At 34.4% G+C, this 20947-nt stretch overlaps 1 protein-coding gene across 6 annotated transcripts in view; it reads right to left on the reverse strand.

Moving 5' to 3' along the window:
- Positions 1-20947, reverse strand: part of CDH12 (cadherin 12) — a 1114509-nt gene that overhangs the window by 228485 nt on the left and 865077 nt on the right. For all 6 annotated transcript variants that reach the window (XM_012475264.2, XM_064375903.1, XM_012475265.2 and 3 more), the window contains one exon: positions 9643-9937. In XM_012475264.2, coding sequence (XP_012330687.2) covers positions 9643-9937 — 295 coding nt within the window. The remainder of the gene's footprint in view (positions 1-9642; positions 9938-20947) is intronic.

Genomic DNA, 20947 nt, shown 5'->3' on the forward strand with positions numbered 1-20947 from the left:
AGTTGTCAGTTTCTTGGTTGGAAATGAAAATAGTGCCAACCTTGATATCTTCACTCTAATTTTTACTTTACATGGAAATTTTCTGTAATAGTTATTTGGTGATAATTATTAATACTGGTGAGTTTTAAAAATTTTGCTTTCAGCATTTTTCCATTTGTTTTTCAACATACTTTTATCTCAATGAGGCAACCAACTGTGAATCCTGAGAAAGAAGATGAAAAAGGAATATTTTCATCCAACGTAGTTGTTCTTTCAACATTTTTAGTTTTAGTTTTAATTGAAAATGTAAAGTTATTCAATTGTGTGAAGAATACATTTTGCCGAGAAATTCCTAAAAATCAAAAAAAGAAAAAAAAATCTTTACTGTGAATCTATAACGCTGAAAGACTGTGTTTAAGTGATTTTAATAAAACCAAACCAACACTTTCAGTAGGAACTAAATGGCAATATCTGACTTCGTACTGAAACATATTTATTAGTGTGGCACTCACTTCTTCCATTTTACCTTGTGTCTTGTCATTTTCTTTCTTATTATTTTTATGTTTTTCTTTTCTTCTTTTGGAAGCGGTAATTTTTAGGGAGAAAAAACACTTTTTCCTCATAAGTGAATTTAAAATATTGGCCTTACTTTAATCTCCTCTCTCATACTCGATCTACTACGTAATGGGTCAACATACTTTTCTGTGAAGGACCAGATAGTAAATATTTCAGTCTTTGCAGGCCATATGGTCTTTGTTGCCAGCTCTGCCATTGTGGTGTGAAAGCAGCCATAGACAACACAGAATAAGTGTAACTGTTCCAATAAAAACAGATGTTATGTTGAATTTAGCTCACAGAGCTTAGCTTGCTGCCCTTGCAGGAGGCCTTGGAGTGAAAGCTTCCTGAAAGGAGGATTTTTTGTCTTTTTTGCTCATATTCTAGCTCTAGTACCTAAAACAGTGCCTGTCACATAGGTATTGATGAATATTTGAATCTGATGAACATACACCTAAAATAAAATATTTGGCAAGATACAGTACTACACAATTTGGAAAACACTTGGATCCTGTAGAAATCGAAGCCTTACTGAGTAATTTAATTATTTGGCCTGATGATGAATTACTGTGCCTGGGATGGCGGAGCTAATTTATTTTTCAACTCACTCAGGGGACACACTTGCTTTTCACTGTGAATTTGGTTAAAGTGAAAAGATTTCCTGATTTAAGTCCTGGATAGATGTTTTTGTAACGTGTTCTTCACTCTTGTTTAATTGCATGCAGTTGTCACACTAGATGATTTCCAGACAGAGGTTCCAAGTCTTTCATCATGTTTGGATTAAAGACCCCATTAACATACTAGTCCTGTATCTGAGTCTGTTCTCTCCAGGGAATATTTTCACCTGGTTCAATGGGTGTAATTCATCAGTGTCTGGTTGCTTCAAGTTATTTTTGTTAATGCTGATGTTAGTGCATGTCCATCTTTATACCTCAACACATTACATAATAAAAAACAAAAATTACCTTGGAAGACACAGCTGACATCTATGTGAAATATTCAGTACCAGCAATTGAATGAACTGCAGCAAGCTCCTGTGGCCCGCAGGGTTTTACAGAGGTGCAACTGCTCTCCCGTGATCACTTATCATAAAGCAAGAGACAATTGGACCAATGTAGCCTCTTGCCTGCTTTTGTGTACAAAACATAAATAGGATAGAGCAAATAAGAAAAAATAGTCCCGCAGCTGGAAGGCAACTTTAAAGAAAAATGATGTTCATAGCTATCTTGCCAGTAGCTGGCAAAGCAGTTTTTATAAGACATATTTAATGTTTACAATCACTTGGAGGCTGGGGAAGGAGTAATACTTTGAAAATATGTTTAATGTTTTGAACCACTCCATGGCTGAGAAGCAACTCCTGCTAAAATATATTTAATGCTCAGAGTCATTTGGTGGTTTTGAAAAAAAGGAACTTCTTGTTAATTTTTAACATTTATTGCTGATCAGTGGCTGCTAAAGTAACTATCAATACAGCATGGTTTATGTTTAGGGACACATTGTGCTGCTGCTAAAACAATTCATACTCTTCTCTCAAAGCCACACAAAAAGTGTCAATAGCATTACCTTTGCAATTGCACCGCTAATAAAAACATAGGAATCAAACAGATGAATAAAATGCTCCCTGCACACACAGCCATAACATCCTATGGCCCTGAAAATGGTTCTGCCATGCTGCATGCTGTGGACACTTCACGGCTGGCACAGGAGAGATCACAAGGCCTTGCTCAATTTCATCAAATGTGTTGAAGCGACTCAGCAGATTGTAAAGCACAAGTGGAAGCTGATAATTGCTGTTTCTTACAAATCAACGGCTTGTCTCCACACCTCAAGGTAAAAGTGTCCTCTACGCCAAAGAAAATGTAAATTGGGATAGAAGGACGTTATGTTTTTAAATCAACTTGGTTCAATTTGGAGAAAGGGCGATGGTAAATATTGAGCTCATGTGTCAGATGGAGAGAACACTTGAGAAAAGAGAAGACAATAAACTGGAACCTTGACCATTGGGACCTTCGCTGGCTGGTTTTCTGAGAATGATCATCAAACTCTTTTGAGGACCTTTTCCAATTTTTTGACTGTACTTCCCCAGGGATTGTGGCACATGGTAAACATACATTTTCTCCTTGCTACTTGCAATAACCCTGTTCATAAAGTATTATTATTATTCACTTGCAGGTAAAGAAATGAATGTAAAAGGAGGAGAAATAACCCACACAACTACATACAACTAGGAAATGAGAGTTGGATCTGAACAAAAGGATATGAACTCTTAACAAGTTCAATACCCAAGTATTATTGCAAGTACAAGCTGTATTTCATGAAAAAAAAAAAAGGATAAATCAGAAGGTAGAATGAAGAGTCTAGATGTCATACCTGAGAGGCATGAATAATTATACACAGGCATTGAATATAATCAAATGAATTGCAACATTTACCACCAGGATTTTAAAATGTGGTGGACCAATAGTTCCTTTATTCTGTGCATTCATTTTCCTCTTTTTTTTTTCAACAGAAACGTCTAGAGACATTATTTTATTCCTGTTTCACCATTGTATTTTTGATGAATGTGTAGTAAGTAACTGGCCTATTTAATATCACAAATCTGGATTAAGAAATTGTGGTACATATACACCATGAAGTACTATGCTGCCACAAAAAAGAAATGAGATCATGTCCTTTGCAGGGACATGGATGAAGTTGGAAGCAATTATCCTCAGCAAACTAACACAGGATCAGAAAACCAAACCACATGTTGTCACTTACAAGTGGGAACTAAATAATGAGAACACAAGGACACAGGGTGGGGAATGATAAACACTGGAGCCTGATGGTGGTGGGGTGGAGGGATGGAGAGCATTAGGTAAAATAGCTAATGTACGCTGGGCTTAATACCTAGGTGATGGTTTGTTAGGTGAAGCAAATCACCTTGACACATGTTTATCAATGTAACAAACCTGCACATCCTGCACAAGTACTCCAGAACTATAGTGTACTGAAAATGTTAGGGTCTTCAGATGGGGATGAGAATATGTTGCATGAGACAGCAACATGAATCATTGAGAGCCAGAGTATAGACAGTGGTAGGTAGACTATAGGAAGGCCCTCAGTGATGCCAGCTTTCTTGTATTAGGGTTGCACTGACTTGTAGAATATGGCAGAAGTGATGCGATGTCACTTTCAAGACTAGGTTATGAATAGACTGCAGCTTCAATCAGAGGGTTTTCTCTATGTCTAGCTCTCTTTGGGATATCTCACTCTGGGGAAAGCCAGCTGCCACATTGTGATTTAGGCTTGTGAGGTCCATGTAGCAAAGAGCTGAAGCTTACAAATAATCACATATGAAAGATTTCTACCACCCCCTGACTAAGCCTTTAGATCAGTCCGCAATCCCAGCCAACAAGGTAGCTACAACCTCTTGAGAAGCCTTGAGACAGAGGTACTCAGTAGAGCCATTCCTGAGAGAAAGTAAGCATCTGCTGTTTTACACTGCTAAGGTTTTGGTTAATGTATTATGCCATAATAGATAAGTCATACACAATCTTTATCAAATAATAAAAATAACCATCATCAGGAATGAGACAAATTAACCATCATCAGGAATGAGACAAAAATAACCATCATCAGGAATGAGACAAAATCCATGTCTCAACCAACAGAATACAATGAGAAGAGTACAGAATTGCTTCTGGGATAGTTCTGACAAAGATGTATATCCTTCATTCATCCAAGAGGAAAAAAATCACACATGCTCAAGATAGGAGGGCCATTCTGAAAAATAACTAGGCAGAAATCTTCAAAACTGTTAGAGTTGGCCAGGCGTGATGGTTCACGCCTGTAATCCCAGCACTTTGAAAGACCGAGGTGGGTGAATCATGAGGTCAGGAGTTCAAGACCAGCCTGGCCGACATGGTGAACTCCCTGTCTCTACTAAAAATACAAAAAGTAGCCAGTCATGTTGGTTCATGCCTGTAATCCCAGCTACTCAGGTGGCTGAGGTAGGAGAATCCTTTGAACCCAGGAGGCAGAGGTTACAGTGAGCCAAGATCACACCACTGCACTCCTCCATGGGTGACAGAACAAGATTTCATCTCAAAAAAAAAAAAAAAAAAAAAAAAATTAGAGTCATAGAAGCCAAGAAAATATACAAAACTGTTTCAGATTGGAGGAAACTAAACAAACCTAAAATGTTAATACAATGTTTGATTTTGAACTTGAACTTTTTGTTATATAAGACACTATTGAGACAAGTGATAAAGTTTGAATAGGGCAGAAGGATTCGATTATAATAATACATGAATGTTAATTTCCTGATTTCAGGCATTTTATTTTGATTACACAAGGAGAATATCTTTATGTGAAGAAAACAAATAGTCAACATTCTGTCTTCAAGCTTCTGAAAAGGCTCTGCTTTTAGGGAACATTTAAAAGCTGATGATCGTTCACCTGTTCCTCTTACACACTAATTGAGCTGCTTTCTGTTACCATAGCTGGCTCGCAGGATAAGAGAATATATCACTTTATTATTTCTTGATTTGTCTCTCCATGGCATTTTTGTGAAAATAAGAAAGTGTAGAGACTTCTATATGCTTCTAAATTATCATAGTTCATTAATGTAAAGCACAGACACAGTCTTCACTTTTCCTTCTTGGACCATTTAAATTTTGCCATGTAGAAAGTAGTCTCTGGTTAGCTGGATGCAGTGGCCCTTGCTGGTAATCCCAGAGCTTTGGGAGGCCAAGGCGAGTGAATCACCTGGGGTCGGGAGTTTGAAACCAGCCTGGTCAACATGGCGAAACCCCGTCCCTACTAAAAATACAAAAATTATCCAAGCCTGGTGGTGTACACCTATAATCCCAGTTACTTGAGAGGCTGAGGCAAGAGAATCACTGAACCTGGGAGGCAGAGGTAGCAGTGAGACTCTGAGAAAAAAAAAAAAAAAAAAAATTGAAAAGAAAATAGTCTCTGGTTATATAACCTCTGAAAAATTCCACCAAAAATTTCATCTTAGCATTTCTCCCCAAACTTCATGTAAAATAAAATCGAGTTCAGGGAAAATAAGAAAAGAAAGGGAGTACCTGCTCATTATTTTTATTTAGGCCAGTGGCCTCCTTTATTTTAGGTGTATCTTGTTTTATTTAAACTTCAACGAAACTTTCTTTTTAAGATATTGAATAAAGTATGCCTATCTTTTAGATTTTGTTTAAGCAGGCATCCCCATTCTCAAATAATATAATATAAACGTTCCAAACTCTTAACCAGATCATGTGAAATCGAAAGCCAAGTTTCACTTTCCCAAAGATGTTTTAGCAGCCATGAGACCTAAACAAAATGGCATAATTGATTATGTTTAATTTGGTTCTAAAGCACCTAAGAGTCATTCTTACTTTCTTATCCATCGGGGTTATTAAGTTTTCACATTAAAAAAAAAATCAAACAGTAAATAATACTGCATGTGGTTACTAAAAAATTAAAAATGCAAATCTTATTTAGATCACATGGCACCTGACTATTGATTACAAAATGGTAAGACTTACTACATAAATCATGAGTCACTATTGACATCTACTATATCATATCATAAGTTAGGCCTCTAATTATAAATGGTCAAATCAGCTGCCTCAAGTTGGCATAGCTCAAGCAGAGGAAGATAGTACAAGTTGAGTATGGATTTAACACTCTAAACCTGTCAGCACTCTGGGAAAAGTAACTTAAAACTGCACACCCCACTTATGCAAAATCATCAGATATTAAAGAGGGTACATTCCCGTAATTTATTGTTGCTCTAGTGATCTTAAAAAATTAAGTCCACATTCATAAAGTTCAAAATTGTCTCCAAGGAGGCGCTCTGAGTTTAGGAATATCTGGATCATTAAGTAATTTCCTTAGGTCAGAGTAAAAGCTCTTTATCTCGAAATATTAGTTCCCTGGAATATTAGATGTACCGGAAGTCAGTAACAGAGTGACCTTTCTCTTAAACAATTCATAGATTCACTGGAATTTTCTTCAACTTTAGGAAATTGAATATATTCCATAGTGCTGTAAGTCTTAAATATTGATTCCCCTCTGAGATCTTGACTCTCCCTGACCACCACGGTTCTCTCATTGTACATTATGTTCTTTGTAATGTTCTCTTTACACAAGTGAAAATTAGTAACATTAGTAAATTTTCATTGCACATTTATTTGTTCATATTTCTGGATATAGAATCCATTACTGTTAAACTTCATCTCCACGTTCCAATATTTCTTCATATTATGTTTTATGTTACAAAATAAGTTATTTCACTATATGTATTTTTTAATTGGTTAAATCTTCTCTTTTGTTGAAAATGAAACACTAGTATTCTCAATTCTTGGGACAGAAAAGTTATTTCATAGGGAATACCTCAAACACTGATCTCTACAACAGACAGTGAGACTTGTCAAAACAATAGGTATACTGTAAATATAGCAAAGTTCCGTCTGGTCTTGATGAAAAATTATTTTAGTATTCTCAGGAAAGTGATACAGAGGCAGAATTGCCTAGATTATACAAGAGAAAAAATAGAGAAAAACATCATCTTTTCTTAGATTATTACAACAGTGAACTATTTTCATCTGGTAGGAAGGGTGCACTTGAAAATGGACTTCAAGTACTCTGGGAACATACACGTAAGTTCTGGATGCACAATAGGCTGTAGGTTAGAAATTTCAAGGCAGAAACAGCAGATACCACAACTGTAATTGCGTGTCCTTGTTTTTTGTTTTATATGTATACGTGAGATTATGGGAAAAGGCAAAAGTAATGCATAGAGATTTAATTTTTAGCAATCAATTCATAACTAGTGTTTATACTTCTTTGTACTTATGTGAAAAGTACATATTATGTAAATTTAATATAAAAACACCTGGACCAACTCATACCATGTGGTAAAATTTCATATTCAAAAGAAATACCCTTCTGCTATTAAAACCTTTTTAAAGGAGCCAGAAGGGTGGCTCATGCCTGTGATCCCCGTGCTCTGGCAAGCCAAGCTGGAAGGATAATTTGAGGCCAGAAGTATTTGAGAACAGCCTGGCAACACAGCTGGATCCCCTCTCTACAAAAAGTTAACAACCACAACAATAAAAATTAGCCAGGCAGTGGGTGGCACATGGCTGGCTATTAAGGAGGCTGAGGTTGGGGGTATCTCAGCCTAGGAATTTAAAGCTAAGATTGGGCTATTGCTCTGCAGCTAGGGCAAAAGACCAAGATCCAGTCTCTAAATAAATAAAGAAAAATAAAAGAAAGTGGTGCATTGAAAATCCATTTAAGTCTTTACTAGAGTTGTCTTGAAGGCCCAATGGGAAATTTCATTAAGGGCACAAGACAAAACACTAAGAACCTATTCTTTCAAAGATGTTTCCAATATCTTATGACAGCACAGTAAGTTATATCCTATTTCAACTGCAAAAGCTGAAACTACTCTGTGTTCTCACTTACGTACACTTTTGAGTTTCTAAGTATATTTATCTCTTTGGATATGAGCTGCAAACTCCTTATACGAGGGCTTCAGCTCTGTAGCCCTAATTATTCTAATTGGCAAAACAAAATCCTAATTGTTTTATCTAATAAGACGGAATTTTCCAATACTGTAGAGACGTGTGTGTGTTCGCTTTAAGGAAGCTGTTTTGGTAATACAAAGTCACAGAGGGTCATACATTCAAGTTAACATGTCCGGTGTACATGAAGTAGGTACTGAGTTAAACTATTTGTCTACTATATAGCATGTCATCTTAAAGGCCTTTTTTCCCCCTCAAAATATTAACTTATTTTTCCTTCTGTAAAATCAAGATACAGTTAAAATACAGCCTCTCTGTTTTCTGGGACTACTTTCTAACAAGATATGCTTCTTTCTAATTGGATTTCTAAATTTCTAGCAATCATAACAGTGTATAAAAGAGGGACCCCAAAAGTGTAGCAGGTACTGAATAACGGATTTGCAGGCATGGGTATGCACATTAAAATTTGAAATCTAAGTGAATTACTTCAAGCTGATTTCTCAGGCAAAGAGAGATTACAGTCTTTAAATGCCTGATAAGGTCACATACACAACTTCAAGTGCATTTATAGTAAATCCATGTGACAGCTCCTACAGCTACCAACCTACTCTGCCCTCGGGGTAGCGTGCACAATCGTCATCGCATGTCCTGGGTGGTTGTAGGAGCATCAGAACCCCTCTGAGACACGTCAGATTTAGAAAATATTAGCAATGGCTCACACACGAGTTTTAAGTTGTAACCTACATGTGATAAGTTGCTTTATCTTCCAAATGTAATAAAAACCAGAAGTTACTTTGAAATAAATTGAAGGATTAGCAATGGTGACTGAGGAATAAAAATTATAATTTAAAATCATCCTTAAAGCTGGAATTTTTAACTTATTGACCTTATATCCTACATATTACAGGAGTTTGTAAATTTAGGCTGATACGGAAATGTATATTTCTGTCAAATTTGAATTTTTAGAATGATGGTGCTACTATATTCTATTTGTTATTCTAATAATGATTTCATGACATTATTCGTTTGCTGCTTGGCTTGATGGCATAACAAGTGTGGGTTATTTACCCTGAAAAGGAAACAATATCACCCTTCCAGAATCTCTATCAACCCCAGAAAAAGAGTTCTATAAATGATGGCTGTTGCTACAAAGGATGCAACACATCTGTTTCTAGACCACTTCTGATCAGATGTGATGCATACTTTAGATAATTTACTCTGAGCTAAGAATTACTATTTGGTATTTCATGGTATAGAGCAGGTATCTCCAGCACTATATAGGTATCTGAAATTATGATGACAATCAATTTCAATTAAAAAAATCTATTACTTAAAGCACACAAGCACTCTATGAGTTCAGGTAAATTAACAGGTTGGAAAACAGTAAAGAATGTTATGTATTCTAGTAGCTGTCTTCATAATGAAGCAGAAAGAAAAACAAAAAGTTACGAAAATAAATGAAAAAAATTGTATTTTCTAGTATTGAAAAATAATCTTTTTGATGACAAATAAAATGTATATATCAACCTGCAAAAAGTAAATGTTGAAGAGGTCTTGTAGCATCTCACAGAACTTTGATTTGCCTACTCACCTACAGGAGACATTTCTGGAACAGTAGCAACATAAGGTCCATCCAAAAACTTTGGCTCATTATCATTAATATCCTGCACTTTGATGATGAATTCTGATTCAGGCTCCAGGGGCTTTCTGGTTTCTATATCCACAGCCTGAGCACGAAGAGTGTAGAAAGGTTTTTCTTCTCTATCTAGGCTCCTTATTGCATGTATGTCCCCTGTGGTTTCATCAATGGTAAAAACGGTGCCAGCGCCATCTCCTGAGAGGGTGTATTTAACAGTGCCCTCTCCCTTGTCTAAGTCGGAATGGAGCTTTAGGGAAGAGAGGGAGAGAAAGAGAAGGAGAAAGAAAGAACACCATTAAAGGGATATTGCCATATTAAAAAGTCATAATTTGCAATACAATTTCTTTAATTGAAAATGTTAAACCAAAATCTTATGGTTCTGTTTTTTTTTTACTTCTCCAACTTCTTATTATAAAAATTGTAACACAAAGAGTTGAAAACTGTGCAATGAACACATACATACTTATATATTCAAGACATTCTCTATTCATCTTTTAATCTTCTTGACTTATCAGATAGATTTCATATCCATTCTCCTGTTCATCCTTCTCATCCTTCTCTTAATCCATCTTTCTTTCTTTCTTTCTTTTTTTTTTTTTTTTTGAGGTATTTTGGAGATCAGAACAAAAGTACAAACTCAGATACGTCAGCAGGCAAAAAAGCAACAAATTTTGAGTTTTTTTGTATCCCTTTGGCATAACATTTTCAATGAAATGCACAAATCTTCAGTGTACTTATTGTTTCATTTTAAATAATCGTTGCAATAAAAATAAATTAGCTCATAAACATTCACAAAATAAACTTTCCAAATGTTCTAAAGATGAAATCAATGACCTGAAGCCAGTGGGAGATGATGCAAAGGAACTCAGAAAACACTAAGAATTTTCATTCCTAAAGAAAGGAGAAATCTGGCACACCAAGAGGTTTCAGTCATATACAGCAGAGCATATCTCATTTTTAACAGGCTGAGTTTAAATGAGTTTACCACTCTTAACCAGATGATTGGCAGAATCACTGATTATTCTTTCAGATTCACAAATACCTTGTTCTAATTCATTCTATCTATAGAATATTTATATTGAGTAATGTAGAAAAACATTGAAATTCTGTTAATTTCTTTTAATATTCAACACATGTGTAGTACACTACATTATAGTATGGCATAAAATACACATGAATAGCAATAGTGAAGAGAACTAAAGAGTAGAGAAAAGTATCAGTGTGATGCCGTAAGTCAGTATTATTCAAACTGGAGACCAAGAATAAATGCAAAATGTACATGGTCTTAAAGGTCTATAAGTTCCCTATAAATAAATAAATATGTACATAAAATGTTACATAAAATGAAATATTGCATCATATACAATTTTCTAGTAATATATATTTCTATAAATATATTCTTATACATAATATAAATATATACATATATACATAATATATTCTTATAAATAATATGTACATTAACTTTTATGCAGATACTGATGTAAATGTTTTAAACTATTCTTGCTCATTTGGGTACAGCCATTTGATTTCGGCATACACATTGTTATATCTAAAAGTTCTTTGCAATCAACAGATCACCCAAAAGAAAAATATTAAATTTTGCAGCATCTCTATTTGGGCTATGTCTTAAAATCTGCATACGAGCACTGCTCTTTTGCAAAGGTTTGGTTAAAAATGAGTTCTGTTGGCCGGGCTCGATGTCCCATGCCTGTAATCCCAGCACTTTAGAAGGCCAAGGTGGGAGGATCACAAGGTCAGGAGTTTGAGACCAGGCTGGTCAACATAGTGAGACCCCTGTCTCTACTAAAAATACAAAAAATTAGCTGGGCATGGTGGCAGACATCTGTAATCCAAGCTACTCAGGAGACTGAGGCAGGAGAAACGCTTGAACCTGGGAGTCAGAGGTTGCAGTGAGCCGAGATCAAGCCATTGAACACCAGCTCGGGTGACAGTGAGAGACTCCGTCTCAAAAAAAAAAAAAAAAAGAATGAATTATGTTATCTTAACATTTCAACTCACACAAAAGAACTCTGAAAATGTTTTAAATTATATAAATATCCTGTTGCGATAAGCTTCCTGTGTGTTAGCATGAGTAATTAACAGCACAAATATAGCCTGAAAAAATGTAAGTTCAACTGTGGCTTTATCTGTGCTCCTAAACTCAAGAGTCTAGTTTAAGTTCAATAAAATAATATCATTCTTTGTATTAATGTTACTAATGTAAAACTTACTCATTTTGTGGACTTGTATTTCCTTCAAAATTTGTTTTAAAAGTATATTTGTGTAAGAGTATAAGCATAGCATAAAAACTTGATTGGGTAATATATTAAAAATAATATGACAAAAATAAGAGGGAACAAGATTTTGATGTTCCTTTAAAAGTTTCTGCATATTTTACTTAAACATAAAGAAAATCTCTATGAATGATAGGAGGCAGTTTTTTTTATCCTCCTAATTTTTTTTTTTTAAACTGCTGTGAAGCTTAGGAAGTTTCAAGCGTAAAATCAAGCAGTAGATAAATGTTCTTTGAACTTATGAATTTCAAATTATAAATTTCAACCATGCTATTAAAGATATTCAACACAGTGGGTATTGCTTTTGCGTTCAAATTTATCTAAATATATGAGACAGGCAAAGCTCAATGCAAAAGGAATGATTTTATAAAATGGATCCATTTTGCCAACAGCTCAAAGAATATATGGTAATATTGTGGGAACTGAGTGAAAATTCAAAGTAGATTTTGAAATGTGATATAAGTAGAATTATAAAAAGAAAAAGAAAACAAAAATGTATTCATTTAGCTAAAGTCAGAACTGTTTTCTTTGCAAACTGACATAAAAATAAAGAAGCAAAATGTGTTTTTAGTTATATCTAAGATCCAAATTATAGCTAATTGCTGCTCCCCCCACTGTCTATTTTTTCCTTCTAATTTAAAGATGGGCTTTGCAGAGATTAAAGCTTCAGAAAAAATATGGGAAAATATGTTAAAATGTTGAACTGAAAATGAAGTTGATGACTATAACACTCTGGAGACAATTCGACTTTTTATAGCAGTTTATCACATGATAATATCTTCAAAGAGATCTGCATTGACAGGCAATATTTAAAATTAGTTACTCATGCTAATTATTTCAGGCAGATAGGTGGTATCCTAAAGTATAGATGTATTTCCAATATTAGTTTTGATATTAAATAAATGACATTGGCCTCATGTTGGCTATTAAAACATTTTCTTTATTTCAATCCTAAAATAATTTCAGTAATGAACAGTATAAAGTAAAAATGAAAATTTCTATCATCATCTTACCTAGAGAAAACTTTTTTTTTGTTTTCTTTTTTGTTTGTTTGTTTTTGAGTTAAAGTTTCACTCTGCCCAGGCTGGAAGGCAGTGGTCTGATCTCAGCTCACTGCAACCTCCGCCTCCCAGGCTCAAGAGATTCTCCTGCCTCAGGCTCCCAAGTAGCTGGAACTACAGGCCCCCACCACCACGCCTGGCTAATTTTTGTATTTGCTAGAGTCGGGGTTTCACCATGCTGGCTAGGCTGGTCTCAAACTCCTGACCTCAGGTGATCCACCCGTCTCAGTCTCCCAAAGTGCTGGGATTATAGGTGTGACTAATGGCATCCGGTCCTTCTTTGTTATATTATTTTGTATTTTAAATATATGTAAAAATACATATTTACTGTACATTTATATTGATATATATTTCTCTGCTTATATCTAGCTCTATATACACACACAATATATATAAATATGTCAACATTTGTAATAACAGAATACCATAATTATTTTTCTGTGTCACTTGAAATTTTTCAAAATTACTTTTTTAAATGTCTGCATATTCATTCAATGAAGCTGAGTGATCCAATGGACACTGTATATCTCTTCATAAACTGTGTGGTGAATGTGCATGCGTGTATGTATATATACATATGCATGTGTTTATGTGTTTTCTGCTGTTTATTTCCTTAAAACAAAACGGCAGCTGTCAAGACTAAAAGCTATAATAATTTTTACACATCTTAGAAAATGTTGAATTGTGAATGATTCCAGAAATTGATCTCTGTTGATGAAACTGCTTTCTCAAATATTTCAGCAATGGCATTCAGGCTTTGCTTACAATGTGAAGGAAGTTCTTAGTCGTATTTGCACAAAGAAGGAAGGAGGGCTACAGAAAAAATAGACTCATAGTCTTTTCCTCATTCTTGGGTCATGCTCACTGTAAAAAAAATCACATGATGACATTTCACACAGCCATTTTAAACTACACAGACTGCATGCTAATAATTCCACAAAAATATTTTTTTCCTTTCTAGACATTTTAAAATAACAGCTAGAAATATTTCTCCTTCCAATTATTAAAAATAAGTTCTTTCTGAGTAGTTGCTGACTACATTTACTGATTGAAACAGCCAACTCCAAATATATCATCTTTTAGTATTGACACTTAAAATAAAATTTCCCCCCAGAAAAAGAGTTCTATAAATGATGGCTGTAGAAATAGGCACTGTCCAGGCAGTTGTACTGTGGAAGTGGTGGTGTTATTTTCTGGTGTTTTCCAAGTCATCTCAGATGGTGCGTCAAAATGAGATGCCAAGGGAAGCTTAAAAAATATGCCCAGCACCCGCTTCAGAATGTAAGCAAATCCTTCATTCCAGTGCTTAAAAGTTTTGAAAAAGCTAATCTGAAGTTAAATGTTTACTAACATTTCTCTGATTATATTTTAGAAACTACTGCACAAAAATAAAATGAACTTATTTTCTCTGGGTTGTAAAGTGCACATAAAATGGAAAATGCTTTTTATACCACTATGTCCGGCAGGGATTTTATTTTCACTTGTCTTTTTCCAGCCTGGGGTATGTTGGGAGGAGGAACAATTGATTTTCAAAAGGTGGATTTGTGTGAAAACCAAATATTGTGTTCAACAAATACTATTATACTATTACTAACCCATATATGGATATGTGTGTTTTTTACATGAGTGCCATATATATATGGACACTGTATATTTCTATGGCATGTGCTATAGAAATGACACTGAGTTACCAGTTTACTGCTAAATGTAACTGCTTAATATAAAATATGCATCTTTATGTAGTATCTACTTCTTAGAATTCAGTATATTTCCTGGCGGGAGATACAGATTAACAACCCTGGACACTTACCACATATGGCTCTTACGAGGTAATGAGGATGGTTGTGATGAGAACGGTAAAAAATAAAAAAAGTTATTACAAAACATTTTTCATGGAATTTTACAAAAATGATTTTAATAGTCTCCTTGCTTATGGAATGATATTTAAAACCATAATTTCTGTGTCTTTAAAATGACTGCTGATTTGTAAATTGTTCTCTGTGCTCTTATTTGTCCCTGTCTTTACGATGGTAACCATTCATTTTCCCTCTTTTGCCACTGACTTAGCCTCTGGGGTTGTAATGAACTTACTCGTTTATTTTTGTGTATGCGTGGGGTTTGGTCTTTTGTTTTCTGAGAATAGAGTATATGAGATCATGAAAAAGAAATCAGAAAACAGAAGCAAAAAAGTCATAAATTCATTACCAAAATAATTTCTGATTTGGTATATGGCCCTGCAAATTACTTCACTAATCTTGTGTTCGTGTGTGCTATTGTACACTGTGTACTGTTTTATAACTTGCTTTTTAGATGGATTACAACATATTTTTCTGTGTCAATAAATAGAAATTTATTACATCAGCTTAAACTGATCAAAAACATTTTAATCAAAGTAATAAAATTGAATTGCTAAATATCAAAGAATTGAAGAGTTTATAATCCCAAATGATACTCTTTCCTTTCCTAGCCACCTAGGGACATTTTTAATTGTTTATATTTTAATTGTTTCTCTTTCAGGTCTTATAAAAATAAACATATGACTACTGGCTCAATGATTAAAGATTATAGTAGTTCTTTAATGATAAATTTGAATATTTGTTGACTTTCATACTGCACACCCCTTGGCTTGTCCCAATCAAACTGTACCACCATTTATTCTATGAGTTGTCAATAAAACAATAAGGATATCTGAGTGTCTTTGTTTCTAAATTTCAGTTCACTCATACGCTGTATCCCTTTTTTTTCCTCCAACATTTTATTATGAAATTTTCAAATTCATAAAAGTATATGGTATTCATCTATATACTTACCTCCTAGTCTATATTTTTTACATACTTTTTAGAATTGTTTTATCATTTTCCAACCATTTATCTATTTGTTAACCCAGATTAATTTCTGATGCATTTAAAAGTAGGTTGTAGGTACCAATAATCGTCACCCTAACACCCTTCAGTACAATTTTTATGGGTTTACTTATTTATTTATTTATTGACATTAGAATGTATCTCTGGCTTCCCTGTTTCTTCGGATCAAAGCATTAACACCTTTATACTTCCCCTTACCTCTCCTTCCATTTCTTCCCCCAACACCCACCAGCTTCCATCATCTGTATTTTACAGAATCTGTTCTAAAAATCTGTGAATTAGGCATTTGGCCTTTTATTTTATCAAAGGGTTTTGTTCTGTAACCCAGGCTGCAATGCAGTGGCACTATCTCGGTTCACCACAGCCTCTGCTTCCTGGGCTCAAGTGATCCTCCTGAATAGCTGGGACTACAGGCACAGACTACCACGCCTAACTTATTTTATTTTTTTTATTTTAGAGACAGGGTTTCAACATGTTACCCAGGCTGATCTCAAACTCCTGGGCTCAAGCAATCTACCTGCCTAGGCCTCTGAAAGTGCTGGATTACAAGTGTGAGACATCCTATGTAGCCAGGCCTCTTTTGAAAAATAAGCCTGATAGTTAATGTTATATGTCAACTTGGCTGAGACATAAATTACCCAGAGATTTGGTCAAGCATTATTTTGGGTGTATCACTGCAGGTGTTTCTGAGTGAGATTAACATTTAAATCAGTAGACTATAAAGTAGATTGCCTTTCCTAATGGGGGTGGGCCTCATTCAACAACTGTGGGCACAGAACAAAATGGCAAACACCTCTGTGAGTGACAGAGATCTCCTCCTGTCTGACTGCCTTCAAGATTAGACATGGGACTTTTTTATCTGCCTTTGGACTTGAATTAAAACATCAGCTATTCCTGAGATTGAGCCTGCTAGTCTTCAGACTAGAACTAGAAGATGTCCTGGGTGTACAGTTAGCCATCTGCATACCTTTGGACAAGTCAGCCTTCATAATTGTGTGAGCCAAATCCTTACAACAAATCTCTATGTATCTATAACTATATCTACATTTACATCGATAGCTATATCAACATCCAATTTGCTTTTTTCCCTCTGGAGAACACTTACTGATAAATAAGCCTTTTCAGTTTTGTCTATCAGTTGATGCTAAAACATTAAAAAATAAGAGAACAAACAATTAATATACTTTTTACAATAATTACAACAATGTAAACCTTTTTGTTTCATTACCAAATAATGTCTAATTCCTATGTAATTGCTGCCATTTATTTTGCCCATGAATTTTTTCTGTCATATCTTTGCCTGTTAGTGTTTTTGTTGTTGTTGTTGTTTTTAACATCCTTAGATTCATTCCACTTCTCAATCCTACATCAAAACTTTTCACTACATACGTCTCTTTGGGAGGCTTCTTTCTTGCTAATCCAAACAAGAACATCTGCACGACTGTCAACCTGGAATTTACTTTATCAATCTCCTGGTTTGGAAACACTCCTTCCTGGATGTTATATTCTCTCCTACTTTGGTTTACTGTTTCGTTGGCTTGTGCTAATTTTATATAACTTCTTAATAATGAGTCTAGGTTAGACATTTTACTTGAGTCTTCTCATATCACACTAAATCTTTATTTTACTTTCATATATAATTAATTTTTATGTGGTTATATATTTCCAGATTGGAAATAATTTCTCTTTATACATTTGAAAGATTTTATACATTTCCTTCTAAAGTTTTATTCATTATCTTTTAGAAACCAAGAGTAGGCTTGATATCTGTCTGATTATATTTTCTTTGTTGGTATAAGAGCCTCTTTTTTATCTGTTTATTTTCCTCTTCTCTTTCTCTAGTGTTTATAATCTTATTTTTATAAATGTAGTCTAATTATTTAGAACACTGTCTCCATGTAGGTGTTTATTTGGGCTTGCGTTTTGAACATTGCCTCCAGGTGTGAGTTTATGTGTGTTTATATTTCCTATTTGAGGCTGGGCACTTACTAAATTTTCTCAATTCAAAAACTGCTTTCCTTCAGCACCCAGAAATTATTATCAATGATTATTTCCACGATTATTTCCTATTCACTGTTTTTCATGTTTTTACCTAGAATTCAATTGTTTAATGTTAGACCTTATGCATCTTCAATGTATCATGTATATTTTGCTCATATTATTCATTGTCATATCTTTTGGACTATTCTGTGAAAGCAATAAAATTATACTACTATTATTCATTGGTAAAGCTCTTCATTTACAAATTTAATATACACAAAGCATGCACACACACACACACATACCACAGATATATTCATTTCCAGGATTTAAGTGTTCTTTTACAAAATAATCATATTCTTATTTTGTAAACTGTGGGATTTCTTGAAACTTTTTGAAAACTCTAATTAGTTTGTGTGTGTGTGTGGTTTCTTTAAATTATCTCTTCCTTCAGGATAACTTTTGTGTTTGCAATTTGAGTCTTTTCCATTCATTTTGTGGGCTTTCCTCGAATACCTGATGACTCTGAGTTTCCTGTTCATATTTAAGAATAAATAACTTGATTTGAAGTTTCGAGTTTTTGAGTTCTATTTATTGATTAGAGTTTTGTCCTAGAATGAATAAAAGCATCAATCATTTCTTTTAGTTTCAGATATTTGGTTGGAGATCTTCTAAGGATAATGGTGTCCCAACACTGCCCTAATTCTTGGCAGGTTATCTACAGAATAACTTCTTTTAAAAATTATTTCTTTATTGTTTACATTCTGGTCATTAATGCCTATATTTTATGCATTCTCAAGCATATGGGAGAAATTCTGCATATAGAATATTAGTTCATCTCTGTGTTTTCCCTGACAAATTTTATGCCTTTTCTTTGCAGTCACTGCCAAATCTAGGTCTCTTTCAGAGCTGTGCCTTCATTGCTGGAGCCCTCTCAGTGTAAACACTTGCATGTAGCTCCATTGGGCTTGTTTAAACAGTCACCAATCCTTCACCTATGTGCAATGTTACAGAAACTGATCATCTTCTCTGATGACCTCTATGCCACTCCCATCAGGATTATGAGTTGTTATTTTTGTTCCCCTGCTATAAATTACTGATGCCCTCTGAAAAGGAGTTAAAGGTGTTTGGGATCTATGCCTTTTCTCTATACCAAAATTATATTAAGTAAAACTTGAAACCAACAGAAAACATAGAAATAATTATATGAGGAAAATCTATGTTCTCACAATCTAGATTAAACAATTGTTAACATTTTGTTTTATTTGCTTTACTCATGTATGGATGATTTGACAATAATTTATAAACATCATACTAATTCACTACACAGTATTTCAGCACCCATTTCCTGAAAATAAGAACTTTTTCTGCATAATTACATTGTCACAATTTCAGTGAAGAAAATTAATTAAAATGACTGTTAACACAATAATGAGTCATATTCAATATTCCCACTTCTCTCTCCAATTATCTTTGCAGCATTTTCTTTCTTTCTTTGTTTTTTGAACACAAATCCCCATAAGTTTCAAGCATTGCATTTAGATTTATGTCTTTACTTTTCTTAATATAGAAGATCACACATTTAAATATTAACAGGTTATTTGTCATTATCTTTTGTCATGGAACTAGGTCCCCATTTTTAATTTTTCTGCTGGAATGAGAAACTTCCAGACATGTGTTCTAAATCTTTATTGCTCTGTTTTACCATCACTCTTTTTTAGTCTCAAAATATATATGGACAAATACAACCATATAAAGGTCTGTCCTACTTAATACAGAGACGTTTATAAAAGCAGTTACAGAGTCTTCTGCCAGTCAGCTCTATACACTCATTCAGATGTAAGGGATATGTTTCTTGTACAGGATGCTCTAAATACATTTTGTTGTAATAATCTCATATAAGTGATAAGATCCATTACCATTCTTGAAATCTATGATTATAAGTGCTGTAGAATGGTTTAGCAGTTAGTGCTTGAGATTTAAAGTAATACTGTCCCTGATTTATTTCCTTACATACAGGATTTACACATTTAAGCCAGTCAATATAAATATAAGAAAATTGTGTTTCATGTCTGAAATAATTTTATTATACACAACACAAACAACTTTTGCTGGATTCTTCTTGGTAAACGAAAACAGTGTTTCCTTTTTTGAAGCTGCCTGGTTTCATGCCTGTACTTATTCAGAGCTCAAGAACATCATAGTGGCCATTATATTAACTACAAAGCCATTAGATTATACTTAAGGTATTTACAGATAAAAGAAGATCAGACCCAAAGATGATCTATAACTCTGCCTGAGTAATGTTATGCAAATTTCTCTCTTTCCAAAGCCACTGAATGCCCAAGAATATTTAACATTCTGTGTTGGTCTACTCTCCTGAGGAGACTCATTTGTTCTTCCTAGTTTAATTGTTGCCAAATGAGCAAGAGGAATACCACTTTACAAGGTTAGGAATTCCCTCTAACAGCCTAATGTGAGTTGAGAACTCCCCTGCCTGGGTAACAGACCCAGAGCTATTTATCATCTGGAAATATTTCACCTTCTATTGAAAGAGTAAAAATCCATTTCAAAAAGCCCCCCATGCCTCCCCCGAGGTATGCCAAAGAAGTGCGCAGAAGAACAAAGAATATTTGCAATGCTCAAGAGCAGAAAAGCTTATGTGCTAGGATATATTATATATCCTGTTATAGGAAAACAAAAAACAAAAAACCAACATACTATTCCCCAATGCTGTCTTTCATCTTTCTTACTTTGCTTGAATATTGCATTCATGGCTACATATAAAAGCCATCTTATTTTCTCAGATTGTCATATTTTACAACTTTAGCTCACTCCAATTATAACCTCTTATTTCAGAGTGCCACAGTACGTGAATAAGTACTTCTGTAAAAGTTGAAGAGGTCAACGGCTTGGACCCAGGATTTGGGAAGAAAAACATGAGAGAAGAAGGTTAAAATAGCTTCTTTCCTACATTTCCAACTTGTAAAACATATTTCACAAAACTAGGCTGTAAGGAAAAACATTTACAGACAATAAACCACTCATATCAAAT

This window comes from Aotus nancymaae, unplaced genomic scaffold, assembly GCF_030222135.1.
Source record: "Aotus nancymaae isolate 86718 unplaced genomic scaffold, 86718_ANA_hifiasm-v0.15.2.pri h1tg000014l, whole genome shotgun sequence".
Classification (NCBI taxonomy): domain Eukaryota; kingdom Metazoa; phylum Chordata; class Mammalia; order Primates; family Aotidae; genus Aotus; species Aotus nancymaae.